This window comes from Phyllostomus hastatus, unplaced genomic scaffold, assembly GCF_019186645.2.
Source record: "Phyllostomus hastatus isolate PE091 unplaced genomic scaffold, TTU_PhHast_1.1 phas_contig_40, whole genome shotgun sequence".
NCBI classification, from domain to species: domain Eukaryota; kingdom Metazoa; phylum Chordata; class Mammalia; order Chiroptera; family Phyllostomidae; genus Phyllostomus; species Phyllostomus hastatus.
The window spans coordinates 37,500,828-37,523,186 of record NW_025333872.1 but is presented as its reverse complement, the minus strand read 5'-3'; the positions used below and the strand labels follow the sequence as shown (position 1 = coordinate 37,523,186).

Below are 22,359 nucleotides of genomic sequence, written 5' to 3'. Positions count from 1 at the left end.
GGAGAAAGAGAGAGAGAGAAACATCATTGTGTGGTTGCCTCTCATGTGGCCCCTGCTGGGGACATGGCCTGCAACCAGGCATGTGCCCTGACTGGGAATCAAACCAGTGACCCTTTGGTGCACAGGCCAGCATTCAATCCACTGAGCTGCACCAGCCAAGGCAAGCATCCTTTTAGACAGTCTACTTTAATAAATTGAATTACTCCTTTACCTCCCCATCTCTTTTCAGCCTGTAGAAGAACAGGATTAGGGTTATCAGTGACAGCAGTATTTCCTGCTGTAGATCTGTGGTTTATACTTGCCATTGTATTTTTTAGACAAAAAAAAATGTAATAAATGTGTTCTTTCCTCTTTGGCAAATTTCCATTATTGCACGTAATTGCTGTCATTACAGACATGAAGACTGCCAGCATGACTGCAGCGGTGGGTCCCAGACACCCTGCAAAGTATCAGTGCCTGGCTGGCTGTCCAAGGCTGATTCCCTTGGGAGCTTGAACAAACAATGAGATAAAACAAACAAACAAGAAGCTCCCTGGAGATTCTGCTACAAAGCCAGGCTTAAAATCCTTATGTCTATGTAAAAAATTCCAACATATGCCTGCTGAGTAGAGTGTGGTAAAATTATGGCATCCTTTTGGACGGTCTGTTAAGACATTTTGGCCAAATTGACTTTTGTTGACTTTTTCTTTTTGTGATAACAGAATTATTTTGGTTTTGTTTTCCTAGCTCTCTCAGCTCTTCAGAGCTTGCTGTTACAAGGTGGTTTTTAATAGGCCTTTGAAGACCTTCATTTCTATATTCATGTTAGTGGGTTCATGCTGTCAATAAGTTCTTGGTAGTGACTTATAAACATCACTTATTTAGCTGTGTTGGTTTAAAAAGCCTAATTCTTTTTTTACAGAAATTGTCATTGCCCATAGTAGATGAATGCAGATTCATTTTAGTTAGTTCTATTTCCTTGATAATCTTTTATATTCCATTTGGAAAATTTGAATTTTGGATGAATAAGGAGGCTTGAGTTGATGTTTTCTGAGTAACAATTTCCATATTTTCCGTTTGTTTTTCTCTGAGGTCTGAATGCTTGGCACTTGTGTATCGATGGGATTTTGACTTCTCAGTTATATTCTTGGACAAATAGCTGTTAGACAAATACTAGTTAAATCTGTAAATTCCTTACCTCCTCAGTTTTTTTCTCAGTTATCCTTTTTGAAGTGTCCTTTAAGTGTGGTCTGTTTGAAACCAGAGGTCTGCTTACAGCAGCACCTGGTAACCCGTGCCCGGTCTTGGCCTTTGTGTATTTCCCTTGCTGTTAGGTCTCATTTCCATACAGAACTATCAGTGGACTGTGTTTGACATGTCCCACTAATCTGTTCTGATGAATCTGTGGAGAATTAAATATACAAAATAAAAGAAAGTAGACTTCGAATAATTATTCAATAAATATTTCAATTTTTTAAATGCTAGACAACTGTAAGTCCTCTCCTTAAAAAATAAAGCAGTCCAGGACAACAAATGTTAGCATTTATTTCACTTTAGTTTTATCTTTGTCATGTTAGTGATGGGATGTATTCATGATATTCTCAAGACTAGCAGTGACTCATTTTTTATGAATTGTTCTCTGTTCATCTGTGAACTATTTTATAAGTTAGATTTCTAGATTTTAAAAGCATCTGAGAAGACTTAATGTGAAGTCTTCTTAGGATGCAAAGGAAAAAGAATAGCCTTGGTTTTATACCAACTATTAAAATCACTACTTTTTTTAACTTGGCATTTATCACAATCTTTCCCCCTAATTTTATGTTCATGAAATACAGTTAGCTTTGATTTTAAATACATGAATAAAAGTCTTTAAGATATTAGGCCACACTTTTTAAAATCATTTTATATAAGTTACATTTCACTTCTAAAATCTGAAGTATGTTTTCTTCAGTACTGATTATTTATTACAATTTTTTATTTCAAACTTTCTTTAGTTTTTTCTCCCAAGAAAAGTTACCAAAAATGCTGGGAATGTCATGGGTCTGAAAGTGGAAGAACTCTTGCTCTGTGTCCTATAGATTTGTATTTGACTAGAGTGTGTTTTGCGTCTTCTATTTCAGTCTTCTCCAGCCACAACTGTTACGTCTCCTAACTCTACACCAGCTAAAACTATTGACACATCCCCACCAGTTGATTTATTTGCAACAGCGTCTGCGGCCGTCCCAGTCAGGTAAGTCGGAGTATTCAGTGAATGTTTGTTAGTACTGTGATGAGAAAGGTTTTCTTTTTAATGTACTGAACTGAAATGATTTCAGAAAATGAAAGCTAATGTTAACATGTAATATTTTAGGTTATTTTTTAGGTAAACAAAGTAAGTTCTTTCATACCTTATAAGGTTACTTAGTCCTCTACCTCTCAAAACATTAGAGGGACCTAAGCTGTGGAAACTAGCTGTTGCGCACCCAATTGGGAGAGGAAGTGGAAAAATCATGAACACATTGCAAATTCTTCTGAAATTGGGTGATACAGAAAATGTTTTCTAAAAGTAGTGTCTTCTTGGAAGGTTAAAGGGTGCACTTAAATGCTTTGTTTAAAAAAGAAAAAAGCTTATAGTCGTAGACCAATTAGCTGGAAGGAACCATCATGGTGTCCCTAACCAGCGATTATAGCACAAACAGGACAGGAGAGCAGTGAGAAAGGCAGGGTTGACCATACATCTGTGAGATCTCAGGGCTGCCTACAGTGAGGCCCCAGCTCATGGGGCTTCCTCAAATAATGGTAACTTGAGGTCAACCCTTTGTTTGGCTGTTTTGCCTTGAGAGGATTCTGGTTTTATTTTGTAGTGTCTGTGACTCTGATTGTGGATGCCCTGTATTTAGAGACTTAAATTTTGAGCTAAGCAATAAATCCAATTAATGCACCCAGAGCCATGTTAAAATAAAGTTTCTGATGTAGTAGGTGATGGGGTAAACCTGAGATGTTGTGTTTCCAACAAGGTCCCAAGATGCTGCTAGTCTGGAGGCCGCACTATATTCCTCCTCAGAACTCCTGCAGGTAGAGAAGCTTTGAAAAGCACAACCACAGCTGAATAAGAATAAAAAACATAGAAGAATTTTTAAGTGAGCCCCTTTACAGGCAAACCTAACATGTAGTTTATTTAGAAAAAAGAGGTACATTAGTAATTATTCATTTTAGTATCTTTGGTTTTTTAAATCAATTCTTCTCAAGAATTTTTTATACAAAAAAATTTAGAAAATAGAGGAAAGGAAAAATTACCCATAATCTTCTTACACTAATACCTTTAATATTTGGATTATGTTTCTTTTTGTCAGAGTTTCCATAATCATCATTTCATAACATGTTTAAGGAAATTCCACCTTACTTTGAGGCATTTAGGTTTTTTCTGGTTATTTTCTGTCCTATGAGTCATAGCTCGAAATGTGGTTTAACTTTGTTACTGTCTGCAGAGTAAGAGTTGACAAACTATGGCCCAGGGGTCAAATCTAGCCCACCGTCTGTTTATATAAATAAATTTTTATTGGAACAAAGGCACATTTATTTGTTTATGTATCATCCATGTCTTATTTCATTTTACAGTGGCAGAGTCAAGTCGTGATACAGATCATCTGGCCCACGCACTTAAAATACTTAGCTTCTCGCCCTTTCTGAGAGTAGTTTGCCAGCCCTTGGTGCAGAAGAGCATATGCTGTACTGCTATGGTTTCCAAAATATAATTCTCTTATTTGATTTAAAATATACAAAATCTATGATGTTTTCTACATAACTGTATTAAAAGCATCTTTACATTCTAAAATTTCAAAATCTGAATTTAAAATTATGTTTTCTGTTCAGCACTCCTAAACCATCCAGTGATCTCCTGGACCTCCAGCCAGACTTTTCCTCTGCAGGGGCGGCAGCAGCCGCAGCACCAGCACCAGCACCACCCTCTGGGGGAGCCACTGCATGGGGAGGTGAGTGAAGCCAGACAGCCATGCCATCTCTTTCTTTAGTTTTTATTTGGGCTATCATAGCTATGCTTACCTTCTGAAGATCCAAAATGGTGCTAGTAACCTGGAGAGTAAATGCTCAGAATGGCATCTGTGGATTGAAATATACATTGAAAAAGAGAGACAAGAACAGAAAAAGTACCTATAATGTTCAAGTAGTCATATAGGTTTTATTTTAAAAGTTGCAACAAAGGCAGTACTTTGTATTTGAAAATTGATTATATTTAGTATGTTTTACTAGAGATTCAGGCTTTAGGAGATTGGGTATTTCTGCAAATTTATCAGATTATGCAAAGGCAGCATTTCTAATCTGTTTCTCAGGTATAGTCTTTTTCATGGAATCCTTTAGACTGGAATTGGTTTTATTCTTTTCATTTAGCTTAATGAAATCAAAATCTGAGATAGATTTTTGTTTATGCCAGAAAAGATACACTCTAAACTGACTGAAAGAAATTCCCATTTTATTCATGTATCTTGGAAAAAATTATGCTCTGATAAGTATTTGCTTTAAATGCACATTTAATACTAATATAAAAATTAAGCTGAATACTCCCTAATTCTCAAAGCTTCAGAGTTGGTTTTAAATACCTTGCCCTATTGCTATCAACTATCAACTGCCAAAATAAATTTTTAAAAGTTTAAAAATGGCTCATGCAACTATAGGACAAGATAGTAGAATATGGGGTGTCCCATCATATCTCCACACTACAGCAATAATTTGGCCACCATCCATGGACAAAAGTGCCTTTATGGGGGCATTGAGGCCCGGGTAGGAAGTATAATCCCAGTAGAGCCAATCCTAGGAGGGTTACTTTGAGAAAGCAGGCCTATGCCCAGCTGGGAAGCTGGGTCCCAATCTTGGTCCTGGCTACAGACCTGGAGCCATCACTTCCATCCCTCTATGGACTCACCTGTAGTCCTATTGGGCCTTGATCCTGCTGCCAGCAATATCCACCAAGGGGCCCAGGAGGAGCCTGGTGTGTCAATACCTTGGGTAATAGCCTTGCTGACCTTGGTCTCAGCTGTGGACCCTGAAACAGCCAGTGACTTAGTGCCAATCCACCTCATTCCTGGGCCAGAGGCAGTCCTGCCTGCCTGGGGATCCAGCAGTGACACATTGGTTCATGGCCCCAGACACAGGCCCAGTGACCTTTGTTCAACCTCAAATCCTGAAGGAGCCCAGTGGCTCAGCTCCATCCTTTCTCAGCTATAGTCAGGGAGCAGCTCTGCATACCTTGGGGAGAAACACACCCATCTCTGCCCCATACACAGCCCTGTATACCTTGCTCCTGACTGTGGAACTTAAAGCCACCCTCTGAATCAGTTCCAGTCCACTCTACTACATTCTAGAGCTACTCCTGCCTTCCTGTCTGCTGAGCAGGAGCCACACCTATTCATGCACCTAGTAACAAATGCACCATCTGTGGACCCAAGTTCAGACTCTGAAATGGACCCTTGTCCCAGCTCCAACTGTAATGAACAGTTCCTGACAGCCATCTCATCCAGCCAGGGACTAGGCAGGATTCACACCCACCTAAAAATCAGGTGACAGAACCAACAACTGTGGACCCACAGCAGACTCAGCAGCAGCCATATGACCTGACCCCAGCCCCATTCAACTGCAATCTTGGAGGCAATATCATCAGCCCAGAGACCTGACAGGAGAAGGTCTTTCCTGCCAAAACCAGTTATTAAAGACTGGAAGAGGTGTTTGCCCCTTCAAGTGCATAGATACCAGCTGAGGGCTGCATGGATCACAGAGAATCAGACAAACAAACATGACACCAGCAAATGAAACTAATAAAGATCTAGTAACCCATCTCAAAGAAAAGGAGATCTACAAATTGCCTAACAAAAAATTCAAAATAACGATCTGAAAGAAACTCAGTCATATGCAAGAGAACACAGATAGACCACTAAACTAAATTAAGAAAACAATACATTAATAAAATTAGAAGTTTAATAAAGAAATGAAAATAGTAATAATAATCCTTGGCTGGGCTTGGTAAACAGTGTGTCAGTATGACATCAAAAGTACATGTTATAATCTCTTGATTTTATTTCCAAGTTGTGTTTTTTTTTTGGAGGGAGAGGATAACAAAATAAACAAAAGATACCCAGTTCTGAAATAAAGTTGCTAACTATAAATAAGAGCATTTTAAATGTTGATGGTTTTCCATGTTATATATTTAAAACTTCCTATGTTGAAATACTCAACTCCTAAGTTATCAATTTCTTAAATAAAATTGTTTTTTTAACTTTACTTAACCTCATTCAATATCAGCTGCTAAAGGAAAATATTGCTGAAGAAACTTTATAAAAGCATTCTTCAGTTTCTCAAGTTTTCATTTTGAACTTTATCTTTTAAAAATATTTGATAATTTCAATTTACTAATAATTTATATTCATTACCACAGTGCCTTATACAATGTATCAATAGTATTTTCCTATTTATTTGAGAATTCTTCAAATCTGTATTTTAAATCTATATACTTCCTTTACCATAAAATTCATAGAAATAAATGACATTTATTGAACTTATGTAATTTAAAATTTAGTATGAATAAAAATTTAGTATAAATTTGTGGGGATATACAAAAAGTTTTTTTCACTTTTATATGAATGTATTAACTTTTTAATTCAACTGTTTAAATCAATATGTATTTCACACTTCGTAAATTTTAGAACTTAGCCAAACATTTAGTGATTTTGTTAGGACTGTAGTGAATAAACAGTGAAACTACGGACTGTCTTCTTCCACCTTATTTTCTAACATGAAATGAAGAGAATTTTTTTTTACTTTTGGCACCAAAATAATAATTTTTAAAATGTGTCAGTGTAAGAAATGTCCAGCCCTGTCTGGTGTGGCTCAGGGGATTGAGCTCCGGCCTGCAAACCAAAGGGTCAATGGTTCGATTCCCAGCCAGGGCACATGCTTTGATTGCTGGCCAGGTCCCCAGTTGGGGGCACACTAGAGGCAACCACACATTGACATTTCTCTTCCTCTCTTTCTCCCTCCCTTCCCATCTCTCTAAAAATAAATAAAATCTTAAAAAAAAAAAGAAATGTCCAAATTTGTAGAGAATCATTATAAGAGATTATTTGAGTGTCTATGAGCCACCTAATGACATGGTGAGAAGCAAGATCTCAAATGCTCCCAAGCATGATAGCTTTGTAGTTCTTTTTGTAGGAATTAAGGAGGGGACATAAGGAAGATTACATGAAGATGGGGAAATCTCAAGGACTGCATTACAGTGTAGTTAACAAGACTGTGTGTTCCTTTGAGGGCCATCACACTTCTGAAAATGAGAATTACTCTGGCATGTCAAAGGTGTGTTAAACTAGATGCACAAGAACAAAGGACAAGGCTTGCTTAAAGCAGGGTAAACCTTTACTAAAGAAATATGTCTGGAGGGTGACTACCCACCATGACCTACCTAAGGAATGTATGATCAGATTGCCTAGAGGTTACTTTTGGTCACTGATTTATTACAGAGCCCGTTTTTCATTCACAAAAGAAAAACCTATATGAAATCTTTCTAAATTTCAGTGTAGCATTTTTATTCATATTCATCTACAACTACTTTTTGCTAAAATACATAATATTGTGAAGAATAAGTTATAATAACCAATCTTATTTCACTTCATTCTTTACTTATGAGAAGTAAGTAACTATCAATGATTGAAAATTGAGATATCAGCACGTATAGACAAAAACAGAATAGTGTGGTTTCAGCCACAACTGTCTGACATGGACATGCAGTTTGTGTGATACTCAAAGACAGGAGAGGGGCTGTTATCCAGCCTGCTTTCTGCTAGCTAGGCTGTGAGCCTTTCTCATCCTTGAGCAAAAAGTGCTTTTCTTTTTAATAATTAGTACAGAGTACCTTCTTGGCCAGCAGAAACCTTGACTTAGAGCCTGATGGTCACTTTTGCATGATTAGACAGCATTAGTCTTCTACCTCAACAAAATATCTGTAGCTACAGTATTACATATCAGTGGAAAAGCCAGCTAGGGAGAAAAATACTAATAAATACATTTTCTAAGCAAAGTAGTAAAAATTATAAGCATTAAGAAATTGAAGTAAACTAGCATAATATGAAATTGAGAAAATATTAGTTTGCTTCAGTTTGCATTTATTCTACAGATACCCAATGATGGTTGAAGATGATGCTAAACTGTAGCATATGTTTTGACTCATTTGACAAAGAGAAATAAATAACATAAAATCACTTTTCTCAATCTCGTTTTGAAACTGGAAAAGTTGGCATTCATGCTGCCTCCCACTACCAGAACCAATAAGTAGAGACAAAGATTGAAACTTTATGGGTACTTTATTCAGATGGGACTAGGGTCCCATAAAGACCCTAGTTAGATAACCTGAAAGACCATCTTACATCTCATCTCAAGCCGACCTTTTTTATAAGGAGGAGAAAAGTGTAGGTAGGGGGTTTGGAATTCAGGAAACAAGTATGTAAGAGTTTGGAATTCCAGGAAATATTTAATCAGATAAAACCTGCAGTACACCAGTTTCCCTGGCATACTTTCATCTGCTGACTGAGGATTCTTTATCAGTGTTCTGGGCAGAGGACATTCCCTCCCTGGAACACAGTGGTTCAAATTCCATTTTGATCACTTGCAGTCCTCCTGGGGCAAAAAGGTCAAATTGCTTTTGGTCTCCTGGAGTCAGGGTAGATCCAGCTATACATTCCATTTCCTGGGATGATAGCTTTTTAGATGCACTAATTACCGAGCCTGTTAAATATATAACTAAAACTAAAAAAAAAAAATTAAACTCTTGAGCTCCCTCATCAGTTTGATAAGATTAGGCTGATTCTATTATTGAAGCACATTTTAATTTTGTAGAACTAGACAGTAAAATACAAACTTTCAAAACTTTTTAGACCTATTTAGATATTCTTATCTGACCATAACACAGTAAGATTTCATTTTCCAACGACCATCACTGCTTCAGGTGTTCATGAATTTCTCTTGGAGGTTGTAGGTACTAATACGTTTTACCAGTTTAGAGGACATGTTGTAAGTAATAACATTTTTTCTTGTTGGTGTAAAATAACCAAATATTAGCAAATTCATATTTTAATAAATTTGATTTAAATAATGCATATAATTTTTGGCATCTTCTGGCCTAATAATAAACATGCTTCACTGAAAAGAATGTAGAGCATTTTTTAAATTCCTATCTTGGGCCTTGTAATAGGGAGCATTTTTTTTTGTCATAATAAATTCATCTCTCAGCACAAACAAGTGACCTTAGAAGTAGGTCACTTGTGACCTCTCTGTAACTTAGAAGTAGGAAAATAGATAATTTCTTCTTTTAAATGCTTGGAGTGAGATCTCTACTTTTTGAGAAACATGGAATTGCTGCTAGGGTTTTATTAGAATTAATAGACCTAATAAAATTTAATTATCAACATACAGTTGAAGACTCATCAATATTATGTGATCATATGACATTAATAGTTTCCATGTGGAATATCAGCTGTAGTACAAGCAGTTTTTGTGACCCATATTACCATTTTCTTGTTAATTACATCTGGGGGACCTTTCTTTAGGCTGTTTTCATACAGGTTCATATACACAAATACACACAAAGAAAGATGTTTTAAAAATTGTTTTTATTGTTGTTCAATAACAGTTGTCCAATAACCATATCTTCCCTATTACTCTCCCCTGCCCTCCCCACACCCGCCCTCCCACATTCAATCCTACCCTCTTTGACCTTGTCCATAGGCCCATTATGCATGTTCCTTGACTTGACCCTTCCCCTTCTTTTCTCCTTTATCCACCCCCACCCCACCTGGTCACCGTCAGTTTGTTCTTTATTTCCAGGTTCCTGGTTCTATTTTGCTCACTTGTTTGTTTTGTTGACTAGGTTCCACTTATAAGTGAGATCATGTAGTATTTGTCTTTTACCACCTGGCTTATTTCACTTAGCAAATGCTGTCCAGATCCATCTACAATGTCACAAAGGGTAGGATCTCCTTCTTTCTTTCTGCTGTGTAGTATTCCATTGTGTAAATGTACCACAGTTTTTTGATCCACTCATTTACTGATGGACACTTAGACTGTTTCCAGCACTTGGCTATTGTAAATAGTGCTGCTATGAACATTGGGGTGCATAGGTTCTTTTGGATTGGTGTTTCAGGATTCTTGGGGTATAATCCCAGCAGTGGAATTACTGGATCAAAAGGCAGTTCCATTTTTAGTTTTTTGAGGAAATTCCATACTGTTTTCCACAGTGGCTGCACCAATCTGCAGTCCCACCAGCAGTGCACTAGGGTATCCTTTTGTCCATAATCTCGCCAGCAATTCCTGTTTGTTGATTTGTTTATGATAGCCATTCTGTCTGGTGTGAAGTGATATCTCATTGTAGTCTTAATCTTCATCTCTCTGATAGTTATTGATGTTGAACATGCTTTCATATGCCTATGGGCCCTCTGTATGTCTTCCTTGGAGAAGTGTCTGTTCAGGTCCTTTGCCCATTTTTTAATTGAGTTGTTTGTCTTCTTGGTGTGGAGTTGTGTGAGTTCTTTATAATTTTGGAGATCAAACCATTGTCCGAGGTATCATTGGCAAATATATTTTCCCATACAGTTGGTTCCCTTTTCATTTTTCTGATGTTTTCTTTAGCCTTGCAGAAGCTTTTATTTTGATAAAGTCCCATTTGTTCATTATTTTCTTTATATCCCTTGCTCTAGGGTACATATTGGTGAAAATATTGATGCGTGGATATCTGAAATTCTCCTGCCTGTGTTCTCTTCTAGGACTTTTATAGTGTCACAGCTTATATTTAAGTTTTTCATCCATGTTGAGTTTATTTTTGTGTATGGTATAAGTTGGTGGTTGAGTTTCATTTTTTTTTAATCTACCTATATAGCTCTCCCAACACCATTTCTTGAAGAGGCTATTTTTATTCCATTGTATACTTTGTCAAATATTAATTGACCATAGAGACTTGAGTTTATTTCTGGTCTTTCTATTCTGTTCCATTGGTCTGTGTCTGTTCTTATGTCAGTGCCAGACTCTTTTGACTATTGTGGCCTTATAATACAGTTTGGTATCAGGTATTGTCATCCCTCCTACTTTGTTCTTTCTAAAAATTGCTGAGGCTGTTTATGGTCATCTATGGTTCCATATAAATTTTTGAAATATTCTATATGGTATGTTAATAGGGATTATGTTGAATCTATAAATTGCTTTGGGTAGTATGGACATTTTGATGATGTTAATTCTTCCAATCCATGATTATGGCATATGCTTCCATTTATTTGTGTCTTTCTTAATTTCTTCCTTCAGGGTTCTGTAGTTCTCTGAGTATAGGTCTTTTACCTCCTTGGTTAGGTTTATCCCTAGGTACTTGGTTTTTCTTGTTGCTATAGCAAATGGGATTTTTTTCCTAATTTCTGCTTCTGATATTTTGTTGCTGGTATAAAAAAATGCCTTTGACAACATCAATATTGATTCTGTATCCTGCTGTTTTGCCAAATTCACTTAATTAGATTGAGTCGTTTTTGGTGGAGTCCGTGGGATTTTCTGTGTACACTATCATGTCATCTGCAAATGACAGTTCTACTTTCTCCTTTCCAATTTGGATGCCTTTTATTTCTTCTTCTTGTCTGATCACTGTGGCTAGAACTTCTAATACTATGTTGAATAGACATGGTAAAAGCAGACATCCTTGTTTTGTTTCTGATCTTAGGGGGAAAGTTTTTGGTTTTGCCTATTGAGTATGATGTTGGCTGTAGGTTTCTTGTATATCGCCTTCATTATGTTGAGTAATGCTCCCACTACTCCCACCTTGCTGAATGTTTTTAATCATCAATGGGTGCTGTACCATATCAAATGCTTTTTCTGCATCTATTGATATGATATGTGATTTTTGTTTTTTGTTTATGCGATGTGTTACATTTATTGATTTGTGAATATTGTACCATCCTTGCATTCTTGGAATGAATCCCACTTGATCACTGTGTATGGTCTTTTTAATGGATTACTGGATGCAATTTGCCAATATTTGTTGAAGATTTTAGCATCTGTGTTCATTTTAGCATCTATGTTCATCAGTGATATTGGCCTGTAGCTTTTGTGTTGTGTCTTTATCTGGTTTGGGGATTAGGAAGATGCTGGCTTCATAAAAAGAATTTAGGAATCTTCCCTCTTCTTGGATTCTTTGGAATAGTCTGAGAAGGACAGGTTTTAGTACTTCCTTAAATGTTTTGTAAAATTCCTCTGTGAAAATGTCCAGTCCAGGGATTTTGTGTGCCAGGAGTTTTTTGATTACTGCTTCACTTTCACTAGTTGTTATTGATCTGTTCGGGCTTTCTGCTTCTTCTTGATTCAGTTTTGGAAGATTATATGTTTCTAGAACTCTATCCATTTCACCCAGGTTTTCTAATTTTTTGGCATGTAGTTCTTAGTAATTTCTTACAGTCCTTTGTATTTCTGTGGCATTGAAAAGAGTGACCAAGAAGATTAATAGAAGCTTTAAAATTCACAATTTGATTTAAATATTAGCTATTATTATTTTTAGCTATCATTATCAAACATTTATATGTTCTATATATGGGTGAACACTTAAATATATTAACACATTTAATCTTTTTAAGAACCTAAAAGGTTAACTCCGTATCAGTGCCAAATATAGATTTCGTTGTTAGTTTAGTTGTAGTTCTGTTTCCTCTGTTGCAGTGAATATTTTCTAGAAATTTCTATAATGCAAAAAAACTCTGATTAAGTACTATTTGCAAATGGATCAAACTCCACTGCTATAGGATTTTGTTTTGTTTTTTTTTGATAGTTTAATCCTTTATGAAAAGTGATCGCTTTGAGAATATTTAATAACTCTTCCTATCTTCTGAAAATGGGGACATTTTTATAGTAGAGAGAATTTTTCTTAAAACAAGGAATAAGTAGCATAAATCATATTTTATCTAGAAAGTTAAGATTTTGGGACTCTGTTTCCAAGAATGGAATTTTTTAACATCAACTATTCACCAGTATACTTAATCATCATATATTTTCTTAGGAAATTTTACTTTTCATCTGCCATATTATCATTGCTGGAAGTCTCATCACCCTCCAGCTGAACAGAACACGAGTCAAAAGCAAGGAACTAATATTTAATAGATAGATAGATAGATAGATAGATAGATAGATAGAAAGAATGTAGATTGATAGATATATGAACTTCTCTTGCCATCTTTTATATTTTTAAAAATCTTTGTATTTCTCTTACCTTCTAGTATGCACAAGTAAGTTTTCTCTTTACTTGTATGAAATAAGTTGCTCATTCCCTAATAGACAGGTCTAGAAATTTAAATCAGATGACTCACAGCTCATCTCCTAGTGCAGCTTGAATAGCCCTTCTGATAAAGGCAGGGTGAGGGAGAGTCCTCTCAGTGTCAGGAAAGAGAGAAGCCAAGTTTCTTTGGCTTCTGATGACCTACTTTGCTCATCCTAAAATATTTGTAGGAAGTATGACTGTGGACTAACACTTGCGTTAGCCAGGTACTGGTGGTTTAAGAAATTACTAGAAGAATCTTCTGTTTCTTAGGTTTTGGGAGCTGGCTACCTAGCAGCAGAATATATCCTAGCCCCAAGTCAACATAGGTCCTTTGTGCATTCTATTTATTAAGTATACATTCTGAAACTTTAATACTATTTCTAGTGACAAGTATTCTATGTGCTGGGGTTTTCTAATGTTGCTGTGAAATATGTGAGATTTGGTCAGGCAGAGTCTTGATGATCTCGGTGTACCTGAAGAGTGCCTTACACAATATTCACTGGGTTTGCAACATGCACAGTAAAATCAACATAATTATTTTAAGGTCAAACTTATGTTTCTCAGTTTTTTAAATGTCCTCTAGAAATTTCGGGTTACAAGTTCTCATATTGTTTTAAAGCTCTGAAAAAAATCTTTCTAATGAATTCTGATAAAAATATTTGACCATTAAAGTAATTTCCAGTAATAGCCATGAATTCAAATGGGAGCCCTGAGGTATATCATGTGACTGAGAATGGAAAAATGTCTTCGGACATTCTAAATGCTTAACCTGAAGTCATAGTATAGTTAAGAATAACCCCTCCCAGACTTTTTGTTTAGGATGCCAACTGCAATCCCACTGCTGAACACTAAGAAAGTATGAACCTCCCAATGGAGTGCTGGCCTCAGAAAGGCTGAAAAGTTTTGATTCTATATAATATGTCACACTTATCTTAAAATAATTCCCATGTGCAATGACGTAATGTGTATAAATGTAAAAATTATATATTGAATTGAAAAGCATCTGATAATGTGAAACTTATGAAGAAGAAAAACATTTAGATTGGGTTTCTTTTTTTAACTCCTAAACTTGCATTCACTTATTTGACCATATTTCATACGTTCTACAAGCAAACTACAGCTATTATGAAGTTCCATTCTATTCTCTGGTATTCTGGACTGTAGTAGCAAATAAAAGAGGATAAATAAAAGTCATTTAACTATAGTGAATTTATAGTATAGTGAAATTGGTCAAAGCAGATGAAATGGTAACTCTGGTAAGAAATAAATTGAGGTTTTCAAAAATGTGTAGACTTTAGGTAAGTGTCTTGACATCCCTACTCTCAGTTTTCCCATCTCTGAAGTTGGAGACTTGATCTAGAGGATCTCTGAAGTCCCTTTCAGCTCAAAAGTTCCATAATAATACCAGGTTATACATTCTGTAATAATACCAGGAAATACATATCCATGAGGCGCTGGTTATAGGACCTCCTCGGATACCAAAATCTGCAGATGTTCAAGACCCTTATATACAATGGCAAATATTTACATATAGCACACACCTTCTTTAAGTCATCTCTAGATTACTTATAATACTGAATACAATGTAAATGCTAAGTAAATAGTTGTTATACTGTATTGTTTAGGGAATAATAACAAGAAAAGTAGTAGTCTGTACATGTTCAGTACAGACATAACCATTGTAGGCCTAACTACATAGTACACATAGCACAACATAACATTTTTTTTCAAATATTTTTGATCCACAATTGGTTGAATCCATGAATGTAGAACCCATGGATAAAGAGGGCTGATTGTACTTTTTTTTTTCCATTACAAATGGTCCAGAAAGCTAGAATGTGTTCAGTTAGTGCCTCACCCTGCTCAGACCTTGGTTGGTGTGGTTGATTGAATATTTCAGCTTTATCTCTTATTTCTCCACATGCTGACACATAATGGACTTCGATAGACCTCCTGGGAGAGGGTGAGTAAAGCTTTGCTTTAAACTGCTGTTTTGAGAGACTTTTGTATTTAATAACTATCCTCATTTTGATCACTTGGAGCCTGGTATATGTTTCGTCCTCTCCTTTCCTTCTCTTCCATTTGTTGTCCATCTCTGGTGTAACATAGATTCTTTGGCTGCGCTTTCCTCTGCTCCCTCTGAAGCACAGATCTCAGACCCATTTGCACCAGAACCTACCCCTCCTACTACAGCTGCTGAAATTGCAACTGCTTCAGCTTCTGCCTCAACCACTACAACTGTCACTGCTGTCATTGCTGAAGTGGATCTCTTTGGAGGTCAGTTAGTCACATCACTGTGCTTTCATTTTTCTTCTAGGATTGCTGAAATTACCTTAGAGTTAAGGTATTTAAAAGTGTATATGTTGTATAACCACATGTCAGAGGACTTAAATACTTTTAAAATATTTTATTCATATATGTTTATCTTAGCTAAATTTATCAACTTTATCTTCACTTAACTTTAATGGTTTTCAAGCAGGGGTTGATTTTCCATTTCTTAAAAGCTAGGATTTCAGTTGCCACTGAACTCTGGTCTGCTGTGTGTTCCCACCCGGCAGTATCTATATGAGGGGGACCAGACCACTCTATCATATTTAGATTTGACTTTCAGGACAGATTCAGACTAGTAGAGAGGAAAATATTTGGGGAGTATGGGAGGGGGAAATTCTGGCCTAAATTATTTCTTAAGATTTAGGACATCTGAGAGAGTTGAGATTTGAAGGTCTCTGAAGAGTGTTTAGGGATATGCCCATTTTTGAAATGTTAAGCTCATTCTAAGTAAAAATTTGGATCGTCTTTGGCTTTGGGATTTTGAGAGATCATTTGAATCAGCACTTGAAATAGATTGAAAACAGGTTTAGGTGAAACTTTGAAATGATTGAAAATATGCTTTCCATGCAAATGTAAATTCTGACACAATCGATTTACAGCTATAGGCTTGAGTCAAATATCCTAGACTCTGCCAGTATAGTACGCCTGGACCTGCTGAACTGTCTGAAGCCAGTTTATTTATATATTCCCATCTGTGTGGTGATAATGTCCAAACCTGGAGAATTGCTCATATCAAATATATGCATCAAGTAGTCTTATATTCATCATGGTTTTGTGTTTCTTCATTACAACATGACATCTTTCCCAGAACATTTTGAGAATATGGTAAAGAAATTGGAGGAAACAAATGATGTGGAGGGCAGGAGGAACTTGGCGGGCGCTGGTGGAGTTCGTGTGCTCCCCAGGGCACTTACACATACGCACTGTCATGTGCCGTGGTGCTATAAGCCATTCCTCAGTCTCGGAGGTTTGCCAACATCGTCTAGGATAAGGAGCACTCAACTAGAAACAGCATCATTGTCCCTTTTTCAGAAAAGGAGTTTATACTTTCTTTCCTAAAGGAGAAGCCTGCTTTTAAAAAAGGAAGGGGAAGGGGTTTGCAGACCATTGAATAATTTATTATAAATCATTATCCACTAGAGAGTTTTTTAGGTATGCTTCTATAAATGTTGAGACCAGAAGTATGTTTTAGCTTAAACGTATAAAATTAACTGTTCACACCCCCAGTATCAGTGTTGGGTATGGGTGGTTCCTCATCTGTTAACAGGAAAATTTCAAGGACAATATGGACAGGGCGGATAACAATTTTGTGTTTAAACACTTCCATGCCTTCAGCTATGGAGATTTTTATTTTCTACTCAACACACAAGGAGCTCATTGCCTCTAGGAAGTCAACTCCATCTTGCTTTCCTTGTGACTCCCTGGAGTAATAAAGCTAAAGACAATTCTCTGAAATGATCTTTGTGCCATCATGCTATTTGTGTCGATCATTTCTTCTGCTTTAACTACATTTGTTAAGCAAAGAAGTATGTATGTTTGAAATATTTTCACGTTGCCATTCTTTCTACCCTATGATACAAATTTAAAGGACTAGTATAGATAGGTAGATAGATAGATAGATCTACAGAAAATCATACAACTTAATGCCAAAGGATGGGGCTCTCCTTGTGATGTCACTTGAATCCTTTCTAGCTGTCTGGCTAGAGGTTGCTTAAAGACAGGTGCATCTGCAAATATCATCATGGGTATTTTTGTTGATCTGTGTGGTTCAGGAACACTGGCCCCTGACAGCTATAAAATCTCTGTGCTTTATGTTGTAGGAGTCTGTGTGTGTCCCTGGTTTGCGGTTTTCAGTGATATTCCCTAATTTTTTTCATGCTCTTTATTGATTTATAAGGAGTCATTTGGAAATGAGACTTTGAATAAGAACTTAAATGAAACTCTTTGGCCATGATATGTGGCCATTTTTTTTAAATGTTGTAACTCTGACAGGGGGAGGTGGTGGAACTCCTGAATAGTAAAGACACCAGTTATTTTGTTTACACAGCTTTAACACATGCCATTATGAGATTGTATGTAGCACATACAGCAGTCTTAAGTAGATTGCTTTAGAAATAAGCTTAAGAAATTTTAATTTGTAAAAATAGCTAATTGCTTAATTTCATGGATATAAAATATGAAAACATTAAAATTTTCTATGTATTTTATTACAAATTTGAAAAATAAAAAACATCTATTGTTTTTAAATATTCAGATTATACCCACATAACATTTTAGTCATCTCAGTGTAAGTTTTTTTAAAAGTTTCTCAGAACATTTTTACTAAAAAATGTGTGTTTAAAATTCTTAGTTTTATCAAAACTTAAAGATATTGATAAAAACTAAAAGATAACATCCTTAAAAATGTTGTTTTTATTTATGAAAACCTCACTAACAGCATCACATTCATTTGCAACTACACAGGGTTTTCCTAAGCACTGGAATGGTATATTGATGCTAATTCCTTTGCACAAGCACCAGGGTACCTTTCAGTCATCTGGGCCGCTTTATGAGCAAGCCTTCACGAGGATGGTAGTATGTGGGCACAAAATCAAGTGGCAGTGGAACCAGGGAGCTTACCTGTAAGACTGACTTCATTTGCACATGTTGGTGACAAACTGACCTGAGGAAAAGGAAAGGAACTGGAATGGTGACTCGGGGCCATTGCGAATGACTGAGCGCATACTCTTTGCTGAGTATGCAATTTAGAGATGGCTTCTGTGGCTGGAGAAAATGGGAGGGTAGTTCAGGATGGGAAAAACAACAGCGAGTAGACATATATAGAAAGGTAGTCACATGATAAAGAAGAATGAGAAAAAATTCTTCCTAGATTGCTACAGCCATGACAGAGAGGGAAGTTTGCCAGGTAAGGCCTGCACTGAACCCATCACTGAGAACAGTGGAGACGTGCATTTCCAGGAGATATGGCTGGTTAAAACTGGACGAATGTAGACAGAAGCTGAAAATGGGTAACCAGGGAAGGAGAACAGCACTGGAAATAGCTTTAGTTTTCAATACTGAAAGAATAATGCTGCCATAGATCATGAAAGGGAGTTAGGTATTAAAGGAATTTTTTTAAAAAGTGACATCAGAATTTTATTGCCTCTCACAGTTCTGGGGACTTCTTGCCAGGGGTCCTCAGTGGTGGCGTTCAGACAGGGGCCAGGCAGCCTTCCTCAGTCATGTCTCCATCTCCTAGGCTGGCAAGACTCAACAGCTGGGAAGGAGAAGCTGGGCTCCTGTATTTAAGAGAAGTTTTGGTAGGAATAAATGAATTTAGTTCATAATATGTGGTTTTACCCAACAGGAGAAGCACTAAAAGAGGATGTGTTGCTGACAGGAAAACAAAAAAAAAAAACACCTCTCCTGTGGATAGGGCTATAAATATGGGTTTTGCCTATTTACACATTAAGTGATAATTAAAGAAGCCGGCAGGCTGCGCCACGAATATTTATTTGACCCCTGCACTGATATAACTACTGTTTATTCCGCATTACAGGAGGAAATTGTATAGCAGGATATGGCGCAGTTTGCAGCAGTGTTGCATAGTGCTTAAACACACAGACCTCAGTCAGACATTTCATGGCCGAATCCTGACACAGGTATTGGCTGGCTGTGTGGCCTTGGTCTAGTCATTCAGACTCTCCATGCTTCCGTTCTGTCTACAGAGTGGAGGCAGTAGGGCCTACAGCTCTACCGCTCAAGGTACAACAAGATATGTAGGAATTCAATTTAATGATGCACATGAAATGTTTACACAGTGACTGACACAGAAACATTCACTAAATAGTGACTGTTACTATGGTTTCCACTGCTCCGGTATCATTAGCCTCAGTTCCAGGTTTTACAGGAATAAAAGGAAAGAAAATAGACCTGGCTTGTGGCAAAATAGTTTCAGCCCTCCCAACCTCCACGTACTTTTCTTGTGTTCTTTGGCCCCATCTGTTAGAATTTTCATGTTGCTGTCAGTTCTCTGTTACAGCATCTTTAACATGGCATTGGAAGAGGTAGGCTGGCCCTATCTCCTGATGCATTTTTCATACCCATTATTATTTTTTGGCCTCGGCCCTCATTGACTTCTACTCAGAACATACATTCCTTCAGTGTAGCTGAACGAAGCAATCAGACCCAACAAATCTATAAAATATGAATAACTAATTGTCCCACTGTCCCTTCTAGGAATATTTGTGTTTTTGTAAAAGACATTATAAGCCAAACCAGTCTCTAGTTTGATATTCGTTATTGTACTTAATTCTGGGCCTCAGGGCATTGCTAAAGTATGTTTTGAAAGCAGTGTGTTTTGAAAGTGTGTTTTAGAACGTGCTGGGTTAAACTGAGAAACAAGTGCCTTGACTGTAGGATTTCCTACAACCTGATATACCAAACAAATCTCTGAGAAAGGGGATATACTGTGTGGCAATTCCCAAGCATATTGACAAACTCCTTTTAGTAGCAACAGGAACAGTGCTGTGGGGAACTCTGGTAGATACTATGGAAGGCAGTACTTTAAGATGAAAAGTCTAGCATGTAAGTGGCAGGTTCTTGTGGGTGGGTGTTGGTACCTACCTTCCAGGAGTGTCTTCTAAGCAAGTCATACTTATGGTGGTGGACTCCATTCCTTTTGTTCTTTGGAACTATAGAATCTTTTCAAGAACTCCAGGAATTTTTTTTCTTTTACCACAATTAACATCATTTGTTGTCAAAAATGGTGTTTTTGTAATACACCGTTTAATTACATTGAGAACCACTTGTATGCATCCACAGTTTATAAATTGGGCATTTATAAACTGGGACTGCCTGTATGCTAATGGATTTTCTACTCTAAATAACAATAACACATATTCATAAAACATGAAACTATATTTTATCTGATGAAAATAGATCATTTTCCAAATAACTGGAGCCTATACAATATTTTAAAATGACAATAAATTTAAGTCAAAATAAAGACATTAGGGTGTCATCCCTTAATTTTCCTATCTCTGTTTCTTTAAAACAAGTTCTTGGTTGTACCTGAAAATGCTTTTCAAGGATTATGAAGAGCTACCCTTTATGAACACTTTGTAAACCTTTTGTATTAACAGTATAATTTCTCATGTACTAGACTATAAAAAATGTTTAAACTAGAACTGTTTGTTTACATTACCATTGTATGTTTCCTTTTATTGGCATTAAAGAAGACATCCATGTTTGCTAGAAACCACTAGCCAAAGACATCGTAGTAATGTAGTAAATAAGTATCACCTAGACATCAGAGTTTAATGTGTTAAGTTACATAAATAAAGTTATTTTTATTTTAATTTTCACATCCATTAATTTCCAATGATGCATAAAACATGCTTCTCAGAGCCCTTATACAATGAGAATCTTGTTACCGTTTGGGTCCTAATAGGCCCCGCTGTGTCAACACTGTACCACTTGCATGCAACTGACCTGAAGGGGCACAAAGAGTCATTGTTTTGTGACCACCAACAGTGCATGGGCTGTGGAAATGCGTTTTAAGAAGTTCGTGTTGTATAAGGGAGCCTACTTTGCAATTTAACTTGGTTCTTTTACTATATTTTCTTCTCTTTTTATTCCTTTAATTTCTGCCGTTTTAAAAACTGCACCCAAGATGCCTTTGCAGCTTCTCCTGGGGAGGCCCCTGCAGCATCCGAAGGGGCCGCCGCACCAGCTACCCCAACCCCTGTAGCCGCAGCACTTGATGCATGTTCAGGAAATGGTGGGTTTAAAGTCACGAGCCTGTCTGTTGTTTTTCTGTCCTAATGTGAAACTCCCGTAGTTAGATGGGGCCATATGTTTTTCTAATTTTAATTTCTTCTGAGTATAAAGTGTCATTCATCGTAACTGAATAAATAATGCCAGCACTCAAAACATTAAGACAATGAAATGCATACTTATCAAAATTGACAATTTCTCAAGATTGACAATTTTTGTCAGTGCAAGTATGCACTCTTAATGTTTTTTATTCTCTAATGCTATATTGTAAATCTTTTGTAATACACCATTTAATTACATAGGCATGTTTTAATCAATTTTCAAAGCTACCAGATTGACCAGATCAAGTAAGGATTTGAAGAACAACAATCTCTGATGCTAGATTATAGGCTAATCTTACAGTACATTGAAGTGTTTCAGTTTTCTTAGCTTGTGGTATCTGCTAAATTTTCTTTTTTTTTCTTTAGAAAAACATCCTAATCACTGACCCCTGCTGATAGGATAATTCAGTCCAAGCAGCCTAGTGTGTAGCTAGTGCATAAATATCCATGTCCGGTGTCTCTTGCCCATAGTTATGATGCCACCCTCTTGTCTGTTTCCTTACTGATGCTGTATGTGTCTCCACTTTCCTTTCCAAAAGACCCCTTTGCCCCGTCTGAAGGTAGTGCAGAGGCTGCGCCCGAGCTGGACCTCTTTGCAATGAAGCCACCTGAGACCAGTGTTCCTGTAGTTACCCCTACAGCTAGCACAGCCCCTCCGGTTCCCGCCACTGCTCCTTCTCCTGCTCCCGCCGTTGCAGCTGCCACTGCTGCTACTACTGCTGCCACCACCACCACCGCTGCCACCACTGCCACCACCTCTGCCGCCGCCACCACCACCACCACCACTACCGCTCCTCCTGCTCTAGATATCTTTGGTGGTAATTTTTTTGTTCTTGTTGTTGACCTCTTTACATCTCGTGGATTGAATGCTGGTCC

At 37.0% G+C, this 22,359-nt stretch overlaps 1 protein-coding gene across 13 annotated transcripts in view; it reads left to right on the top strand.

Moving 5' to 3' along the window:
* The window catches only part of SNAP91 (synaptosome associated protein 91), a 137,159-nt gene that overhangs the window by 76,939 nt on the left and 37,861 nt on the right, over window positions 1-22,359 (top strand). For 11 of the 13 annotated variants that reach the window (XM_045842901.1, XM_045842900.1, XM_045842912.1 and 8 more), the window contains 6 exons: window positions 2,100-2,209; window positions 3,832-3,950; window positions 15,243-15,257; window positions 15,404-15,571; window positions 21,279-21,386; window positions 22,023-22,301. In XM_045842901.1, the coding sequence (XP_045698857.1) occupies window positions 2,100-2,209; window positions 3,832-3,950; window positions 15,243-15,257; window positions 15,404-15,571; window positions 21,279-21,386; window positions 22,023-22,301 (799 nt within the window). The remainder of the gene's footprint in view (window positions 1-2,099; window positions 2,210-3,831; window positions 3,951-15,242; window positions 15,258-15,403; window positions 15,572-21,278; window positions 21,387-22,022; window positions 22,302-22,359) is intronic. The other 2 variants (XM_045842908.1, XM_045842910.1) reach the window with 2 other exon arrangements.